Raw genomic sequence first — 18,335 nt, 5'->3', positions numbered from 1 at the left:
ACCATATCTGACATATGTAAATAGCTCATACAACTGAACATCGAAATAAAACCAAACAACCCAAACAAAAAATGAGCAGAAGAACCGAATAGACATTTTTTCCAAAGAGGGAATGCAGATGGCCAACAACACATGAAAAAATGCTCAACATCACTAACCATCAGGAAGTGCAAATCAAAACCACAGAGAGATATCACCTCACACCTATCTAATGGCCATCATAAAAACAAAAACAAAAACACGAGTTAACGAATGTTGGTGATGAAATGGAGAAAAGGAAACCCTCTTACACTCTTGGTGGGAATGTAAATTAGTGCAGCCACTGTAAAAGCAGAATGGAGAGGTCTCAAAAAACTAAAAGTAGAACTATCATGATCCAGCAATTCCACTCCTAGGTATATATTTGAAAAAAAAACACAAACGCTGATTCAAAAGATACATGCACCCTGATGTTCACAGTAGTACTATTTAAAACTGCCAAGGTATGGAAGCAACCCAAGTGTCTACCAACAGATTAATGGATAAAGAAGATACATATTTGTAAAATGGAATACAACTTGGTCATAAAAAAGAATAAAATTCTGCCATTTGCAGTAACATGGATGGACTCGGAGGTCATTATGCTAAATGAAATGTCAGACAAAAAGACAAATACTGAATGATATCACTTATATGTGGATTCTAAAAAATGCAACTAGTGAATATTACAAAAAAGCAGCATTGTGAAGTAATTAGCCTCCAACTAATAAAAAAATTAAAAAAAAAAAAAAAAAAAAAAATTTAGCAGAAATGAGGCTATAGGAAAAAGCTCCACAAATGTATCTATTTCATGGAATTACACAAAAAAAAAAAAAAAAAAAAAAAAAAAAACAAAAAAGCAGCAGACTTACAGATATACAGAACAAACTAGTGGTTATCAGTGTGGAGGGGGAGTAATACAGGAGTGAGAGAGTGGGAGGCACAAACTATTGGGTGTAAGATAGGCTCAGTGATGTACAACATGGGGAATATGTCTAATATTATGTAAATCAGTAAATGGGAAGTAATCTTTAAAAATGGATAAAAAATTTTTAAAAATGGAAAAAACAATATTTAGTAGATTTCAACTTTATTTTTACCTATGCCCCTCTTAAGTTATGTTTATATCGCTAACAATTTTAATTCTACATAATCATTAAATTTGTTTTAATGGTTTCCACTTTTTTTGAGGAATCTTCAATTACTTAACAGATGCAGCATCAGCAATTATTTAAATTTTTGCTAATTGCTTAATTAGGAGAGATTTCCTTCTCATTTTAACTCTTCTGATCACAAACTCTGCTGGCTAAAGCAAATCAAACCACAAGGCCAGCCCATCAAGGGAAGGGAAATAAACTCATCTATTCATTTGTAAGATCTGCAGAGTCATTCTGCATTTTAACCTTTCTGATACCTACCCACCCTCAGAAAAGACTACTATGAAATCAATGGTGTGCCTTAAAATTGACGGCTTTTTAGAAGGGGGTTTGCTACATATACAGTAGTGCCAGTTTAGCTCACTCACACATTAATCCTTCATTAAAAACTACTGAATATCTGTGTTCGACACACTGTACTAGGTGGAAGAGATATTAGCAGTGAGTAAGACAGATGTGATTCTGGTCCTTATCTAACTTACCTTAGGTCTAGAGTCCATAGTCACAAGGTCCTGTTAATTTGACATTCTTAGTAATCTTGAATCTGATCCATCTTCTAGCTGTTTCCTACCTCTGCTCTGGCTCAAGTCCTTATCATGTCTCACATCTGTTACTGAAAAAACCCCTCTCCCCACAAATTCATTTTTACACAACACTCTGTGATTTGATTTAATCACATCTTAAACTTAATTGGCTCATCCATCAGTTCTAGGATGAGGTTCACTGTCTATAAAATATCATGCTAGGTCCTCTGTAGTCAGGTTTCTGCTACCCTTAGGCTATGTCTCTGAACAAGCTTCTCAATTTCCCACCATGTATCACTGCCCTGAGTTTAGGCTCTGTGCATTTCATGCTATTTTTCTCCTCTCTGCCTTGGTCTATATTATCCTGACAAGCCACTAAGTCCTTGGTCTTTGCCTTGCCAAATCCTCCTCATCCTTAAAGGCTTAATTCAGTGTCACCTCCTGGAATTTAGGAGAAGAAACAGAATTGTTTAGGAAATTTCCTAAAACAGAGGTTATAGGAAATACTATGAAAAGGGACTTGAACGCTATGAGGATGGAGCTGGAGGTCAGAATGAAGGAAAGCTGTGTTGACAAATGGCAAAGGGCTGGGTTGAATGGAAAGGGTGCTGGGGCTGTGATGACAGGATGAAGCCTGGGCATTGGAAAAGGAATAGGACGGGGAGCTCCTAAGGGGAATGGGGAAAATGAAGACTTATGTGGGAAGTCTTATGTGGGAACTTTCTTATGGAAAGTGGAAAACTTATGTGGGAAGTTTCTGGGACCTGGGAGCAGATTTAGGGAAATGGAAGCAAATGGTGCTCGTCTATGTAGTAATTAAAATTGTCTAGTGTAATATAGCTTGCGATACATATACCATTTTGGGAAAACATTTCAACACTATTGTTTTTTAACAGCTACAAATTTCTGAATTTCTTATTGCTGAATCCTTACTTTGCTTCTAGTTCACATTATTATAAGCAAAGTCGTATGGATTGCCTCTGTAGCTGTATTTTTGCTCAGAGTCACAATAATTTCTTTAAGAGAAATGACTAGGGGTGGGAGAGTGGTTGTGGGAAGGAGTGCCAGGGTAAATGGTATACACCCTTTGAAGGCTTTGGATGGAGAGTTTTCAAATTGCTTCAATTAACACTTCTACTACAAGTATATGATGGTACTTGTTACACCACATCCTCATTAACACTGTATATTTTGGGGAAAAAAGTGGTCAGTTTTAATTGCATCTTAAGTAGAAAAGACTTCTCACCTTAAGGAAGTGACAGAATGACTGCAGATGTATAGGCATCAAGGGTGAGATAGAGTGAGATCACAAACCAAATTTGTGCTGCCTCCTGGTGGCACCTAAGAAACCAACATGACAGAAAATCCAGTTAACCAGAAAGGAGATTATCCCAAGTCATCAAGCTTAATTTATTTCATGCTAAAGTTCTAGAAAATGGGCAGTAGAAGTATAGAAAAAAAAAATGGAGCTAACTTTAGGATATTGGAGGATATGGGAACTAGAGGAAAAATATTCTTACCCAGAAGTATCACACATGGCATGCTATACTCAGAAATGATTAAACTGAATAAAAGAATGTTTAAATGGCATGTTCTGAGGATGGATCATGTGCAGCTTCCATGAAAAGGGTTGATGGAAATGACTATATTTTATATCTGCTTTCCTACAAGATGGTAAAGGCCATGAGGCACAAAAATTTAAGAGAATTGCCCAGTTTACAGTCTTCTAGAGTTAAGTGTTTCACTGAAAAGAACACCCTGGCTTCCCAGGTGACATTAGTGGCAACGAACCTGCCTGCCAATGCAGGAGATGTAACAGACACGGGTTCGATCCCTGGGTCAGGAAGATCCCCTGGAGGAGGGCACAGCAACCCGCTCAAGTATTCTTGCTCAGAGAATCCCATGGACAGAGGAGTCTGGCAGGCTGCAATTCATGGGGTTGGACAGAGTTGGACATAACTTAGCACACAAGCATAGCAGTTGAGTATTTTGGATCAGAGTGGTTTGGTGTAGCATGGTTATTTTTACTCTTGTATGTTCCCTGTGTGCAAGACACTGTGCTCCTTACTCAGGACAAAAGAGGAAAGGAAAAGAGGTGCAAAAACAAATGACACAGTTGTGGTCCTAACCAGAATTGTTAATACACTGCTCTTTTCAAGGGTTCCATCCTCTGCTTTGCTCACATGTTCCAGGTAATCTCATCTAACTCCCAGACTGCGGCTACCACCTGGACAGTAATGTATTTGTTCATTCAACTCTTCACTTAAAGATTCACTGAGGAAAAATAATATGCTCAGTGTTACTTCTATGAGACTTGATGTTGCAGGAGAAACAGACACTAATAATCATATAATTATGCAGATGACACCATCCTTACAGCAGAAAGTTAAGAAGAACTAAAGAGCCTCTTGCTGAAAGTGAAAGAGGAGAGTGAAAAAGTTGGCTTAAAGCTCAAAATTCAGAAAACTAAGATCATGGCATCTGGTCCCATCACTTCATGGCAAATAGATGGGGAAACAGTGGGAACAGTGGCTGACTTTAGTTTTTGGGGCTCTAAAATCACTGCAGATGGTGATTGCAGCCATGAAATTAAAAGACGCTTGCTCCTTGGAAGGAAAGTTATGACCAACCCAGACAGCATATTAAAAAGCAGTGACATTACTTGGTCAACAAAGGTCCATCTAGTCAAGGCTATGGTTTTTCCAGTAGTCATGTATGGATGTGAGAGTTGGACTGTGAAGAAAGCTGAGTGCCAAAGAATTGATGCTTTTGAACTGTGGTGTTGGAGAAGACTCTTGAGAGTCCCTTGGACTGCAAGGAGATCCAACCAGTCCATCCTAAAGGAGATGAGGCCTGGGTGTTCACTGGAAGGACTGATGCTGAAGCTGAAACTCCAATACTTTGGCCACCTGATTTGAAGAGCTGACTCATTTGAAAAGACCCTGATGCTTGGAAAGATTGAGGGCAGGAGGAAAAGAGGATGACAGAGGATGAGATGGTTGGATGGCATCACTGACTCAATGAACACGGGTTTGGGTGGGCTCTGGGAGTTGGTGATGGACAGGGAGGCCTGGCGTGCTGTGTTTCATGGGGTTGCAAAGAGTCAGGCACGACTGAGTGACTGAACTGAACCACGTATTTACACACTATAATTATTAAGGGGAAAGTCCAGCTTGCTATGAGAAAATAAAATAGTTCAGTGGTTCCTAAACCTTCTTGCTATCATGCTGTTAACGCACCTGTATCTCTAATGACTGAATGATTGAGGAATTGACTAAATTCTTCAATCTTCATTTCTCTCTCTCTCTCTTTTTAAGTGCTAAAATTAGAGACCACTTGAATCATCTTTCTTAGTGTCTGGGAAGTTTCCTAAAAAGGCCTTATCAAAAATTGCCAAATTACATGTGTTATTCTTTTTCTTAGATGTGACTCACTTAACAGAAAAACTCAAGAAAAATACTGTTAATTCCTACATTCCTTTTTCAAAGTTTGTGTTTTTCTTTTTTTCATTGAGGTATAAGGTAAAGTGTACTCAAGCGTACAGGTCAATGGCTTTTTAACATAAAGACCCTGGTAGCAATGAGATCTTTAATAATATTTTAGAAATGACCACTATCTGTTGCAGGGATCCGATTCAAGTTTCTGCAACACAGAGAAACAGAAGAAAACGCAATAAGGTACAGAAAGACCTGATTCATTAGGGCTCAATAAGTGGCTGTTATTTTCACTGGTCTGGGGGCACCCGGGTTTCTTTCCTGGGCAGCCACAACGGGGATCCTCTGCGTGCTCTGAAGGCTTCGCACAACCAGATACGAGGGGTGACTGCACCCCATGTGCCACATCCACCAGGCAAGCAACATCCTTTACAGCACCCTAGCCCTGCCCTCTTCCCCAGAGGCCTCCCACAAGGCTCTAACCCAGGCGTTAGCCAGGCCCTAAAAGACCAGGCTGGGAGGGGGCCCGCCTGGAGTGGGTACCTCAGATTGAGCAGCGCGCTTCCCAAGACCCCGGTGGCTGGCGTTCTCAGGCTGGAGGAACAGCTTGCAGCCGTGAGGCTCCCATGATGCCCCGGCCTCCACGCCCTGCGCCTGCGCCCCGTGGCACACGAGGGGCGAGAACCGGCTTCAAGTTTGCCGCCATCTTGGGCTGTGGCTAGAGCGCCGGGAATAAACTGACTTGGCGTCAGGAAGAAACGGACCTCCTCTGAGGGCTCCGTAAGTCGCTATCTATAAAATGGTCAGCTCGCGGTAGGCGGTATTGTTTTTGAAGGTGATGCCTTTGCAGCCCCCTTCTCGCTTTGTTCCTTGACCGTTGTGGTTTTGGCTCCATAGGAGCCGGGCGCCGGCCCACGGCCTTCGATCCGCGTCGGGATCCCCTCAGCTCTGTGACCTCCCGGCTTCCTAAAGGTGTTCGCTACTCGGCCACTTCGTGGGCGCCCGGGTCCTTGACCTGAAAAATGCCGTTTTCAGAGAAGGTGTACCCTCCAGGTTGGTTCAGTATTGCTGAGGCGTTTTTTTTCTGCGGAGGTCAAAAGATACCAAGTCTGAGTGTGATGTTGCTCTTTTGAAGAGATTGAGCTTTGCTGAGCCATCTCATTGTTGTAACAGTTTAATACACATTCAAAAATAACGTGTTACCTTTTGGAATTCAGAAAAAGAAGTGCAAGCCTTTTGCAGTAAAGCAGCTAAATAGAAGTTCATCCCCCCGTCCACCCCCACCCCATTTTGCCAGTCCCATCTCCTAATTTATCCTTCTTCTCTTTAACTGTTTGCAGAGAGACACATTCCTGTACATATATAGGATATTATTTTTGTTTTTTATAAGTTACTCTGAGCCCCTCCCCCCACCCCAACTTAACAGTATTCCTAAGACCTGTTCCAGTCAATAAAAATAGATTGAACTTATTGCTTTTTAGTAGTAACTAAAATAATAGAGACGCCATAATTTTACTCTTCCACCATTAATAAACTTTAGGCTGTGTGTTTGTAGGGTGTGTGTGTTTGACAGCTTTGCTGAAGTATAATTCAGGTACTACAAACTTGCATGTAAAGTGTGTAGTTTGACACCTGACAGAATGTGTGTTACCATGAAATGATTATAATCAAGATAATAAATACATCGGACACCCCCAGAAGTTTCTTCTGCCCCCCCCCCCAACACTGATCAACTTTCTGTCACTATAGTTTACATTTTCTAGAAGTTTTATGTAAACAATGAAATACAGTATGTATTGTCTCAGCTTTCTTTCACTCAGGGTAATTATTTTTGAGATCTGTCTATGTTGTGGTGTGTACCAATACTTTGCTCCTTTATATTGCTGTTTAGTTTTCATTGTGTGGCATACAGTCATTGTATGATTCCATTTTTACTTTAAGAACAAACTATGGTCCTTCAGGTTTGGGTATTTTGCAGACATTCTCCTGAGAATGAGTAAAGTGAGCTTGACACGTTAAGGAAAACACCTGATGGTATTTGTCAGTGATAAAATTTAAGCTTTAAAGCCAAAATTGAAAAGTTGGAAAATATGTGGACTGTCAATGCAAGCTTGATGCCTTACCAGTATTTGGATTTTCTAATAAAGTTGATTGTGATATTAATTTAACTTGATGTTGGTTAATGTGTTATGTATGGAAGTTTTGTATAACTGAATCAATATTTTCAAATCAATGTATCTTTAAAATCATTATGTTTGATAATCTCATTCAAGGTGTATGATAGACCAAGGGAGTTTAAGGTAACAGAGTACAAAAATTTATTAATATGGTTTAATATTCCATTTTGTAAATAATTTCTAAGAAATGACGTCTCATAGAGCTTTTGTGAAAATTAAAAATTCTTCAGTTATATCAAAAAGCTATTAAAGTGCTTCTCCCTTCTCTAACTACATTATCTGTATGTGGTCAGTTTTTATTCACATACTTTACCCAGAACAACCTATTGCATACTGAATTCTCACAGCAGAAGCAGCTGTGAGAATACAGCTATGTTCATTAAGCAGACATTGAGGTTTTCAAAAATTGTAATTTTTTGGTTCTGAGAAATAATCTTCATGAAAATATCAACATTTAATGGGTTTATTGTTATTTGAAAGTGAATTACTGAGTACTTTAAAATTTGCTATTATTTATAATATGGTAAATGGTGACAGAAGCCATGTATATGTTCTTTGGGGTCTGTCTTAGCTTGGACTGCTATAACAAAATACCTTAAACTGAATGGCTTATAAACAATAGAAATCTATTTCTCATAGTTCTGCAGGCTGAGAAGTCCAAGATCAAGGTTCTTACTGATTTAATATCTGGTGAGAGCCTGCTTCCTGGTTTACACTTTTTCATTGATGTTTATGTTTTGCCTCTTTTGTCTCATGAAGAAAGCTTTAAGATTAGATTGTTTTCTACTAATTCTTTAGACAGTTTTAAAGAATTCTTTTATCTCCCTGAGATTTGTCTTTGTTTTCAGTAAAGCATTTTCTCGACCAGTATTTTGGTATGGATAACTGCTGTGTTTTCATTGTTTCACTGATCACATTTATGAGAGCTCAATTCTTATGAGATAGTCTTATCCCATCATTGGGAGATACAGTTTCAACATATGAATTTAGGCGGAGAGGACACACCTCAGTCTTCATTAACTTATAGATGTATAAAAGGGTCCTGAGGCCAAATATTCGAGAACCAGTAATGCACGTTGTGTATTATATTTTAAAAAAAGGTCATTCTGGTTACAGTGCTGAGAATCATCATGATTGAGTTCAGTTCAGTTCAGTCACTCAGTCGTGACCGACTCTGCCACCCCATGAATCGCAGCACGCCAGGCCTCCCTGTCCATCAACAACTCCCAGAGTTTACTCAAACTCATGTCCATCGAGTCGGTGATACCATCCAGCCATCTCATCTTCTGTCGTCCCCTTCTCCCCCTACCCCCAATCCCTCCCAGCATCAGGGTCTTTTCCAATGAGTCAACTCTTTGCATGATGTGGCCAAAGTATTGGAGTTTCAGCTTCAGCATCAGTCCTTCCAGTGAACACCCAGGACTGAACTCCTTTAGGATGGACTGGTTGGATCTCTTTGCAGTTCAAGGGACTCTCAAGAGTCTTCTCCAGCACCACAGTTCAAAAGCATCAATTCTTTGGTGCTCAGCTTTCTTCACAGTCCAACTCATATACATACATGACCACTGGAAAAAGTATAGCCTTGGCCAGACGGACCTTTGTTGGCAAAGTCATGTCTCTGCCTTTTAATATGCTATCTAGGTTGGTCATAACTTTCCTTCCAAAGAGTAAGCATCTTTTAATTTCATGGCTGCAATCACCATCTGCAGTGATTTGGGAGCCCGAAAAAATAAAGTCAGCCACTGTTTCCACTGTTTCCCCATCTATTTCCCATGAAGTGATGGGACCAGATGCCATGATCTTAGTTTTCTGAATTTTGAGCTTTAAGCCAACTTTTTCACTCTCCTCTTTCACTTTCATCAAGAGGCTCTTTAGTTCTTCTTCACTTTCTGCCATAAGGGTGGTGTCATCTGCATATCTGAGGTTATTGATATTTTTCCCGGCAATCTGGATTCCAGCTTGTGCTTCTTCCAGCCCAGTGTTTCTAATGATGTACTCTGCATATAAGTTAAATAAACAGGGTGACAATATGCAGCCTTGATGTTCTCCTTTTCCTATTTGGAACCAGTCTCTTGTTCCATGTCCAGTTCTAACTGTTGCTTTCTGACCTGCATACAGGTTTCTCAAGAGGCAGGTCAGGTGGTCTGGTATTCCCATCTCTTTCAGAATTTTCCACAGTTTATTGTGATCCACAGAGTCAAAGGCTTTGGCATAAGCAATAAAGCAGAAATAGATGTTTTTCTGGAACTCTCTTGTTTTTCGATGATCCAGCGGTTGTTGGCAGTTTGATCTCTGGTTCCTCTGCCTTTTCTAAAACCAGCTTGAACATCTGGAAGTTCACAGTTCACGTATTGCTGAAGCCTGGCTTGGAGAATTTTGAGCATTACTTTACTAGCGAGTGAGATGAGTGCAATTGTGCGGTAGTTTGAGCATTCTTTGGGACTGAGAGTAGGGTAGGGTTAAAGATAGAGCAGGAAGATAAGTTAGGGACTTAGTATTACAGATGAATGGAGTTTGGGCCAAGGTTGTAGCAGCAGAGATGGAAGCAATGTCAGAGTTTTTTTGTACTCTGGAGATGAATCTAGTAAGATTCCTTGATAGATTGTGTGTGAACGTGAAAGTCGCAGTCACTCAGTTGTGTCCGTCTCTTTGTAACCCCATGGACTATACAGTCCATGGGATCTCCAGGCCAGAATACTGGAGTGAGGAGCTTTTCCTTCTCCAGGGGATCTTCCCAACCCAGAGACTGAACCCTGGTCTTACCCATTGCAGGCGGATTCTTTACCAGCTGAGCCATCAGGGAAACTAGATGGCTTCCAGTTGGAAAAAAGTGGAGTCAAAGGTGACAGAAGATATTTGGACTGAGGAAATCATTTTTTTAAAATGTGATAAATTATATTTATTTTTATATATTTTTTAATTGATTTCAATTTTGTTACAGCTTTATTTTTTGTAATATTTTAAATTTTTAAAAAACTGGTAGCCTCTTTTGTCTCATGAGGAAAGCTTTAAGATTAGATTGTTTTCTACTAATTTTTTGCTGCTACTGCTAAGTCGCTTCAGTTGTGGCTGACTCTGTGCAACCCCATAGACGTTAGTTGTTGCTCTGCTGCAACCCCTGTACAGCCCACCAGGCTCCCCTGTCGCTGGGATTCTCCAGGCAAGAACACTGGAGTGGGTTGCCATTTCCTTCTCCAATGCATGAAAATGAAAGTGAAGTCACTCAGTCGTGTCCGACTCTTCGTGACCCCATGGACTGCAGCCTACCAGGCTCCTCTGCCCATGGGATATTCCAGGCAAGAGTACTGGAGTGGAGTGCCATTGCCTTCTCTGACTAATTCTTTAGATGGTTTTAAAGAATTCTTTTATCTCCCTGGGGTTTGTTTTTACTTTCAGTAAAGCATTTTCTCAGCCAGCATTTTGGTATGGATAATTGGATAATTGCTTTTTTTTTTTTGTGGGAGGTTATTCTGTCCATTATAGGATATTTAGCAGCATCTCTGGCATAGACTGGGCTTCCCAGGTGGTTCAGGTAAAGAATCTGCCTGCTAATGCAAGAGAGGCAAATCCAGTCCTTGGTTCAGGAAGATTCCCCTGGAGGAGGAAATGGCAACCACTCCAGTATTCTTGCCTGGGAAATTCCATGGACAGAGGAGCCTAGTGGGCTACAGTCCATTGGGTTGCAAAAGAGTCGGCCACAACTTAGCGACTAACAAAGAACTGGCATATGGCTTGTATATGCCAGTGGGAACCTTGACCCTGGCCCAGTTATGATAAGCAAATATATCTCCAGAGGTAGCAAATGTCCCCTGTGGGACAACATTGTCGTTGATTAAGGAACTACTTTGGTAAAGAATGTTAGCAAAATTGAAGCACTGATTTTGAAATATGCAATTTTAAAAGTACTCTATGCTGTTTGATTTCTACTCTTATCAGTATCCTTAAAGACCTAAACCTAGAAACCATTTTGAATATATGGAGAATATAGGAGGAGGAAAACCAAAGCACAGATGCCTAACTTGATCCAGTCTTCTGGCACATGGTAACCTTGCCAGAATGCTAGTCAGAGTTTAACCAGAATTATTTTAAATTTGGAAAAAGGAAGAATAAGCTGATTCTATCCCATAAGGGTGCTTTCCCTATTTTTTTTTGTTTGTTTGTTTAGATTTTTGGTTTTCGATTTGTATCTTTCACTTTTTATTTCTTGTCCATGATTACATGGGTTAGTTGAAAGAGCAGTGTGAAACAGTGGGAGTAATGTGGGAGGAGAACTTGGAGAACTGGACTGAATCAGAAAATGTAAATTCAAGCTCACTCCTGTATTTCCTTTATCTTAAGTATTTTTCATTTGAAAAATGGAAATCTTATTGCAAAGATCAGTTAAACTAATGTGCAGAAAACTTTTTTAAAAAATGTAAAGCATTATAAGAAGCTCTTAATATAAGGAAAGAAATTCAAATTTCTGTTAGAAAATTTACAAAAATTTAAGTTACTTACATGACTCATTAAGAGTGGCATCATCTCTAATATGTATTCTGTAGAATCAGGGGATTTTAGTGTAGGAAGGGGTTTCCATATCAATTTTAATAGTGTTATAGATTGTATTTTCACAAACCTTAGGGGAACAGTGAAGCTTTGAATTTTTGATTTACATTTAATTCATGAGTTTGTGAACTTTGAATTTAATTTTTAAAAATAGTCTACTTTTTAAAGAAGAAATAAAATATTTCAATATGATATATTAAACTTAAAAGCAGTAATGAGCACTGATTGGTGCCATACAATTAATTTGTTTAAATTGAGGCTCTACTGCATCTTTTTTTTTTTAAGATTAAGAGAAAAGATTTATTGAGCTGATAAATTGAAAACAGCAAGAAATGGGGAGGTGACAACAAATGCTTGGATAACTTCCTAAAAGTCGCATTAAGAGCCAGATAGCATGACCCAAAAAAACACAATATGGGTTAAGTGATCTTTATATTTAAATAATTCCTAGTGTCATCCTTGAATCCAAAATAAGATGGATGTGTGTTTTTTAATTGACGTATAATTGACTTACTGTGTTTCAGGTATACAGCAAAATCATTGAGTTGTTTGTTTATATTCAGATTATTTTCCATTTTAGGTTGTTATAAGATATCGAATATAGTTCCTTGTCATACACAGCAAACATGTGTTGCTTGATCTATTTTAAGTATAGGAGTTTGTATCTGTTAATCTCATACTCCTAATTTATCCCACCCCTGCCTTCCCCTTTGGTAACTATCTGCTCTATTTTTGTTTGAACTTACCTGTATCTGATCATGTACAATTGTGAAACTGTTACAAATGTTTGAGCCTCATTTTTTCCCCAGTACTGTTATCAAATACAATATTAAGGCAAATTATATGATGGAGCTGCTATAAGACTGTGTTCATCAGAATGATTTTAGTATTCTCATTTACTGGCTTTATAATTGTATAAATATATGAAATTATTGGGGCTTCCCTGGTGGCTCAGAAGGTAAAGAATCCGCCTGCAATGCAGGAAACCTGGGTTTGATTCCTGGGTTGGAAGATCCACTGGAGGGGAGGGCATGGCAGCCCACTCCAGTATTTTTGCCTGGAGAATCCCCATGGACAGAGGAGCCTGGTGGGCTCCATGAGGTGGCAAAGAATTGGACATGACTGAGCAACTCAGCACAGCACATGAAATTATTAGACTACCATTTATGAATCTAACTGATAGATATTTGAAGTTTTCTATTTACTTTTTGCACCTTAGATTAAGAAGGATTTCTGCTATTGCAAAAAAAAAACCAAACAAACAAACAAAAAAAAAAACAAAATAAAAACCATGTTTGAAAAACCCAAATTTAATTCAGCCCTTTCATTTTACAGATTTGGAATCTGATTCTGAGAAAACAGTTCCCTAAACTTCATACTGTTAATTGAGTCTCCAGTAAAACTAAAGTTTCCTGATGTCCTAAACTTGTGTACAAAGTGTAAGTACTTTCTGTCAGTGTAGTAATATTCTAAGGAATATAATACTGAATAGAGTTTGGATCTAGAACATCTTTAAGTTATATCCTTAAATAATTGTCCCTTGTATAAAATAATTGGTTTAGTTTTAAATTTCCTGTTGATGTTTTTTCCCTAATTTTCTCTGAATTGTTTGATGATCTTCAGATAGACAAGGGTAGGAGCTTTATCCATAACCCAGTGAACCTTCTTCATGATCCTGTTGAGCAAGCATTGGAGAGGCAGGTGAAGGAGGCTGATTCATAGTCATTGAATAAGTAATTCTGTCTACCTGATTAAGAATCTTTTCCATAGTGAGCCCTTCAATGCACATCACATGCGACCTACAAGTTTTCTTCATGTGCCAAGTCTGAGAGGCTCATCCATATGCCTCTTCTTCAGATTTATTTTGTAACAAATCCTCCAGTCTTGTTCCTTCAGAATTGCTAATCATCCTGCAGAAACTATTAGCTGTGGCCTACTAATATGCATAGGTTCTTAACTGAAACAGTTTCTTCTTCAGGCAAAGTCCTGTCAACTTGAATACCTCCTTTTGTTTCTTTGGCAAGGATTGTCCTGAGTTGGGATGCAGTGCTTTTGCAGTCCTTTTCTGGAAGTTACTGGCATTAGGTGAGAGAACATGTGCAGATCAAGCTCAGAAATTTTCCCCCCTTTCTCTGTGAAATTCTCCATGAGGCCATTTGTTTTGTTTGAAGGAGGGACAGCAGTGTGGAGGAGCAGGCTTCTGGTATTTCGGGTAACCTCATCGCATAACTTCCTTTGGGCTTTTCTTTGGTCTATTTTGTATACACTACATTCACTTCATCAAGGAATCCTTCTGGCTGCATCTGCTTTTTATATCTAAAGTGTGTGTGATTCCTGGAAGACTTAAGTAATTTTTTCCTTTTCCTATCTACTCAGGTGACCCTTTGGTATAATCAAACACAGGGTCCTTTCTTAATAATACTTGGTCTTCTCTTCATGTAAGGTATTATAGATTTATAAACTGACTAAAGTCTGGTAATTGACTAGAGGCCTGTGACTTTAATTAAAGGCAGCTTAGTCTAATGAGAGTCTTTAATGTATTGCTCATTGATTTTTATTCTTAAGGACATCAGGGTCAAGTGAGCATTGCCTAGAATCTCTGTAGATCAAGCCATGCTGATTATCACACTAAGTTAATTATCTGGGAGGAAATAAGAACTGAAATCAGCACCCAGATGACCCTAAATCATTCCTCAAGCTTTCCAGTGGCCTGTTTCACTGTGTGGACTTGGGTCTTAAGTCTAAGAAAGGGCTTCTCTTCTCTTATTTTATCTCTGAGATAACAACATTTATACTTTGGTAAGATTTTATACTCCTGTCCTTCATGCTTCTTTTGCATCTTTTTATCCTTCTGAGTTTTGGGGGTATTTTCTCAAAATTTTCTTGTCTTCCATCTATATTTTGCATTGGCTTTCCTCATTGCAGTAGGGACATTCCCATTGACTCTTATGTGTGGGTAGTTATTCCTGATTTCAGTTGTTGCATATTAATGACTACTTAGTCATATAAAAATGCATTATCCTCTTTTGGACTTTTTAAAAAGAGGAATCGAACTGTTGAAAAACAATATTTTGCTGTTTCCTTCAATACAATGTTTATTCCTGATGTGAGGGTTTCCTTGGTTTATTTTAAGTGGTTCCCTCATTTTTTTTTAGCTCCAGTGTTTCTCTCTCTCTCTCTCTGTCTCTTTCTCATTCTCATAGAAAAAAAAATTGTCAACTATTAGAATCAAGCTGGAGTTAGGCTGTATCCTACTACAATAGATGTTGGTTCTTACCTGAATTTGGGGGCTGTTTTATGCTTCTTGAATATTTGACTTACAGTTTTTAGAATTCTAACAATCCAGAGAAACTTAGGTGGAGCCATAGTTAGAGTAGAGAGCTTTGCCTCTCTGCTAAAGATTTATTTTCCTCTCTCCCTCCCTCCACACTTTTTGTGGGTACCCATGCCAGTGACAGAGGCTTCCCAGGTGGCACTAGTGGTAAAGAACCCGCCTGCCAATGCAGGAAACAAGAGATGCAGGTTTGATCCCTGGGTTGTCAAGATCCCTTGAAGGAGGTGTGGTGACCCACTCCAGTATTCTTGCCTAGAGAATCCCTATGGGTAGAGGAGCCTGGCAGGCTACAGTCCATGGGGTTGCAGAGAGTCAGACATGACTGAGCGATTTGACACACACACATGCTAGCGACAAGCGTGGAGGTACTTAACCTGTCTAAAGGGTCTTTCCATGCCTGGCTCTCCTTTCTGTTGTCCCAACCTATTGTCTCAACTTGTTGCCCTCAGAGGAGGAACCTGGAGTTGTATAATGATGCTGATAGGGGCCACATACTGCTAATTGACACAGAGTAGGGACTATAAACAGTGTGTCCCCTGTTGGGAACCATCCACCCTTGCTTCTAGCACTCACCCCTTGGAATTATGGGTACTGGAAGAAGTCTGCATGAAGGAGTGTAGTTCTCCAGTAGGCTTTATTTGGCTTTCTTCCATTACACACTATCAGTCCAATATCTACGAGAAATTTGTTAGTCTCTTAAAAAATACTGCCTTTTTTTTCTGTTTTCCAGTGATTATATTCATTCTCCCTATTTTTAAATGCTCTCAGTTATTTCAGTAGAATTTTTTGAAAGTGTGAAAGGCAGTGAATGGTCAGATGCATTTTATTTATTTCTTCATCTTGTCCAATATATATAATTTTTACCAACATGTTCAGTTTGATAAATACAGACATGGAATTATTTTGATATTTAATATATATTTACATACTTTTAAGGCTAGTTTGGTTTATGTTTACATACATATAAGACTAATTTCATTTAATTTTGACAACTGTCTGTCCAGAAACTAATAGGTTCTTATCATTTGCTTTTTAGAAAATGGATTCTACATCTCTGTTACCAACCCTTTTAAATGTGGATCTGACAATATCACATATAGAATGTCTTCCCAAGGACATTCTGGTGAAATTTCAAGGCAGAAATAATATTGAATGTGAGTTTGACTACCACATATTGCAGAGGGAAATACAGTATGTTCAAAAAGGAAACAGTAATGTAGACATCGATGACTTTTGTTTGGTAGAAGAAAGAGTATCAGGAGAATGGCAGAGAGGAAGAGTTGTGGAAAAGAAAAATGAACTCTATACTGTGCTCCTCATAGACCGCGGAGAGGAACTGAGAGTTGACAGTACGCAGGTTGCTTCAGCATGTGGCAACTTATTTGAGCTACCACCACGGGTAACATTTGGCATTTTGGCCAACATACTACCAGCTGGGGAAAAATGGTCTCCCAAGGCTTTGAATTATTTCAAGTCATTAGTAGGACTACAAGTGAAAGGTTGTGTGCAAGCTGTTTTGCCTCTTCAGATGATTGTTCTTGAAGTGCCAAACATTATATCCCAGGTTCTTGAATTACAATTAGGGAGACTCATTGATGGAGATTCATTTCGTCTTATTGTGGAAATGGTAAAAGAATTCCCCAAACAAATGCCAGATTCATTACACCATAAAAGACCTGAATCATCTTTAAGTAATAACGATACTTTACTTGATATTCAGCATGTTCTGGATAATTTGCAACCATCTTTGTCAGTGGGCAGTACTGAAAGTGTAAAAGTATCATCTGCCTTGAGCCCAAGTAAATTTTATTGCCAATTAATTAAATGGATTCCAGAGTTGGAAAACTTTACAACATGTATGACTTTGCATTATGATATTATCAGCCAAGGAAGTAGTCCCACATGTGATAATTTTGGACTACTTTGTGTTGCCAGAAGGATAAATGGACAGTGGCATAGAGGAATTCTTCAGCAGCTTTTGCCCAATAATCAAGTGAGAATTTGGTTTATGGATTATGGCAGTAGTGAGACTGTACCTTCAGTTCATGTAAAGAAACTTAAACAAGATTTTGTCTTAGTACCATTATTTTCATTTCCATGTTCTCTAACATGTTTACACAGTCCAGACAGAGATATAAGAAAATTTCAACTGAGTATATTTAAACAAGCCTTGTTAGGACAGGTAGTATATGCACACCTTGATCGGTTCAATAAGGATGAGCATTTGTATTATGTAACCTTAGAAACTCAAGAGTCTACAGTTACTTCTAAGTGTCTGCTGAAGACTGTAGGCACACAAGTACTATGTCCAGTGTCTGATTCAAAAATTTATAATAGGCTGAGGGCAACTAGTGCTTCTGAGGTAAACAGCTTTGCAGTTGGGAGTTTTATTGCAAACACTGAGCAGCCGATAGACTCTCTAAGTAAAAAAGATACTTTAAAAATAGATTTTCCTGTTAAAACTGTAGAAATGAAGATAGAAGCTGCCTACATAGGTTTCGTAGTGTATGTATTAAACCCATCAAATTTCTGGGTACGTACTAATGAACATCAGAATGAATTTCAAGATATAACTAAAAATATAAACAAATATTATGATCTGTGTGAAAATGAGGAATTGATTCTAAGAAATCCAGAACCTGGATCATTTTGTTGTGCTAGATATAGCAAGGATAGACATTTTTATAGAGCTGTCATCACTGAAATTAATGGTTATAAAATTAATGTTTATTTTTTAGATTATGGAAATACTGATTCCATACCATTTTTTGATGTAAAAATTTTGCTTCCAGAGTTTTGTGAGTTGCCTGCTTTAGCCATGTGCTGTTCACTTGCACATGTATTTCCTGTTGAAGATTTATGGGTGAAGGCTGCTGTTGATTATTTTAAAAAAATTGTCCTGAACAAAGCAGTTTTGCTTCAGGTTATAGCAAAAAAAGATGACAAGTATACTGTAAATATTCAGAGTATTGAAGCCTCAGAAGATAATGATGTTGTCTCTCTCATGTTACAAGCTGGATATGCAGAATATTGGGAAGTAGAACCAAAATGTTGTCCAAAATTTGTAAGTGAGTATTCAGTGTTAAATTTAAAATCTAAAAGTAAAGTTAATGTTAAGAAAGTAATATCTGCCCTTCTTGAAGGAC

General features: G+C 38.5%; 1 protein-coding gene across 1 annotated transcript; it reads left to right on the top strand.

Annotated features, from left to right (window-relative positions):
* Positions 1 to 5,866: 5,866 nt before the first annotated feature.
* Positions 5,867 to 18,331, top strand: TDRD15 (tudor domain containing 15; the record flags this gene model as incomplete). Its single annotated transcript, XM_043460274.1, has 3 exons — positions 5,867 to 6,186; positions 13,191 to 13,294; positions 16,226 to 18,331. A coding segment is annotated over exon 3 (2,103 nt), but the record flags the coding sequence as incomplete, so codon positions are not given.
* Between the last annotated feature and the right edge of the window lie 4 nt (positions 18,332 to 18,335).

This window comes from Cervus canadensis, unplaced genomic scaffold (genome assembly GCF_019320065.1).
Source record: "Cervus canadensis isolate Bull #8, Minnesota unplaced genomic scaffold, ASM1932006v1 Scaffold_015, whole genome shotgun sequence".
Classification (NCBI taxonomy): Eukaryota; Metazoa; Chordata; class Mammalia; order Artiodactyla; family Cervidae; genus Cervus; species Cervus canadensis.
The sequence above is the reverse complement of the archived record's forward strand: the minus strand, read 5'-3'. Positions and strand labels throughout refer to the sequence as shown.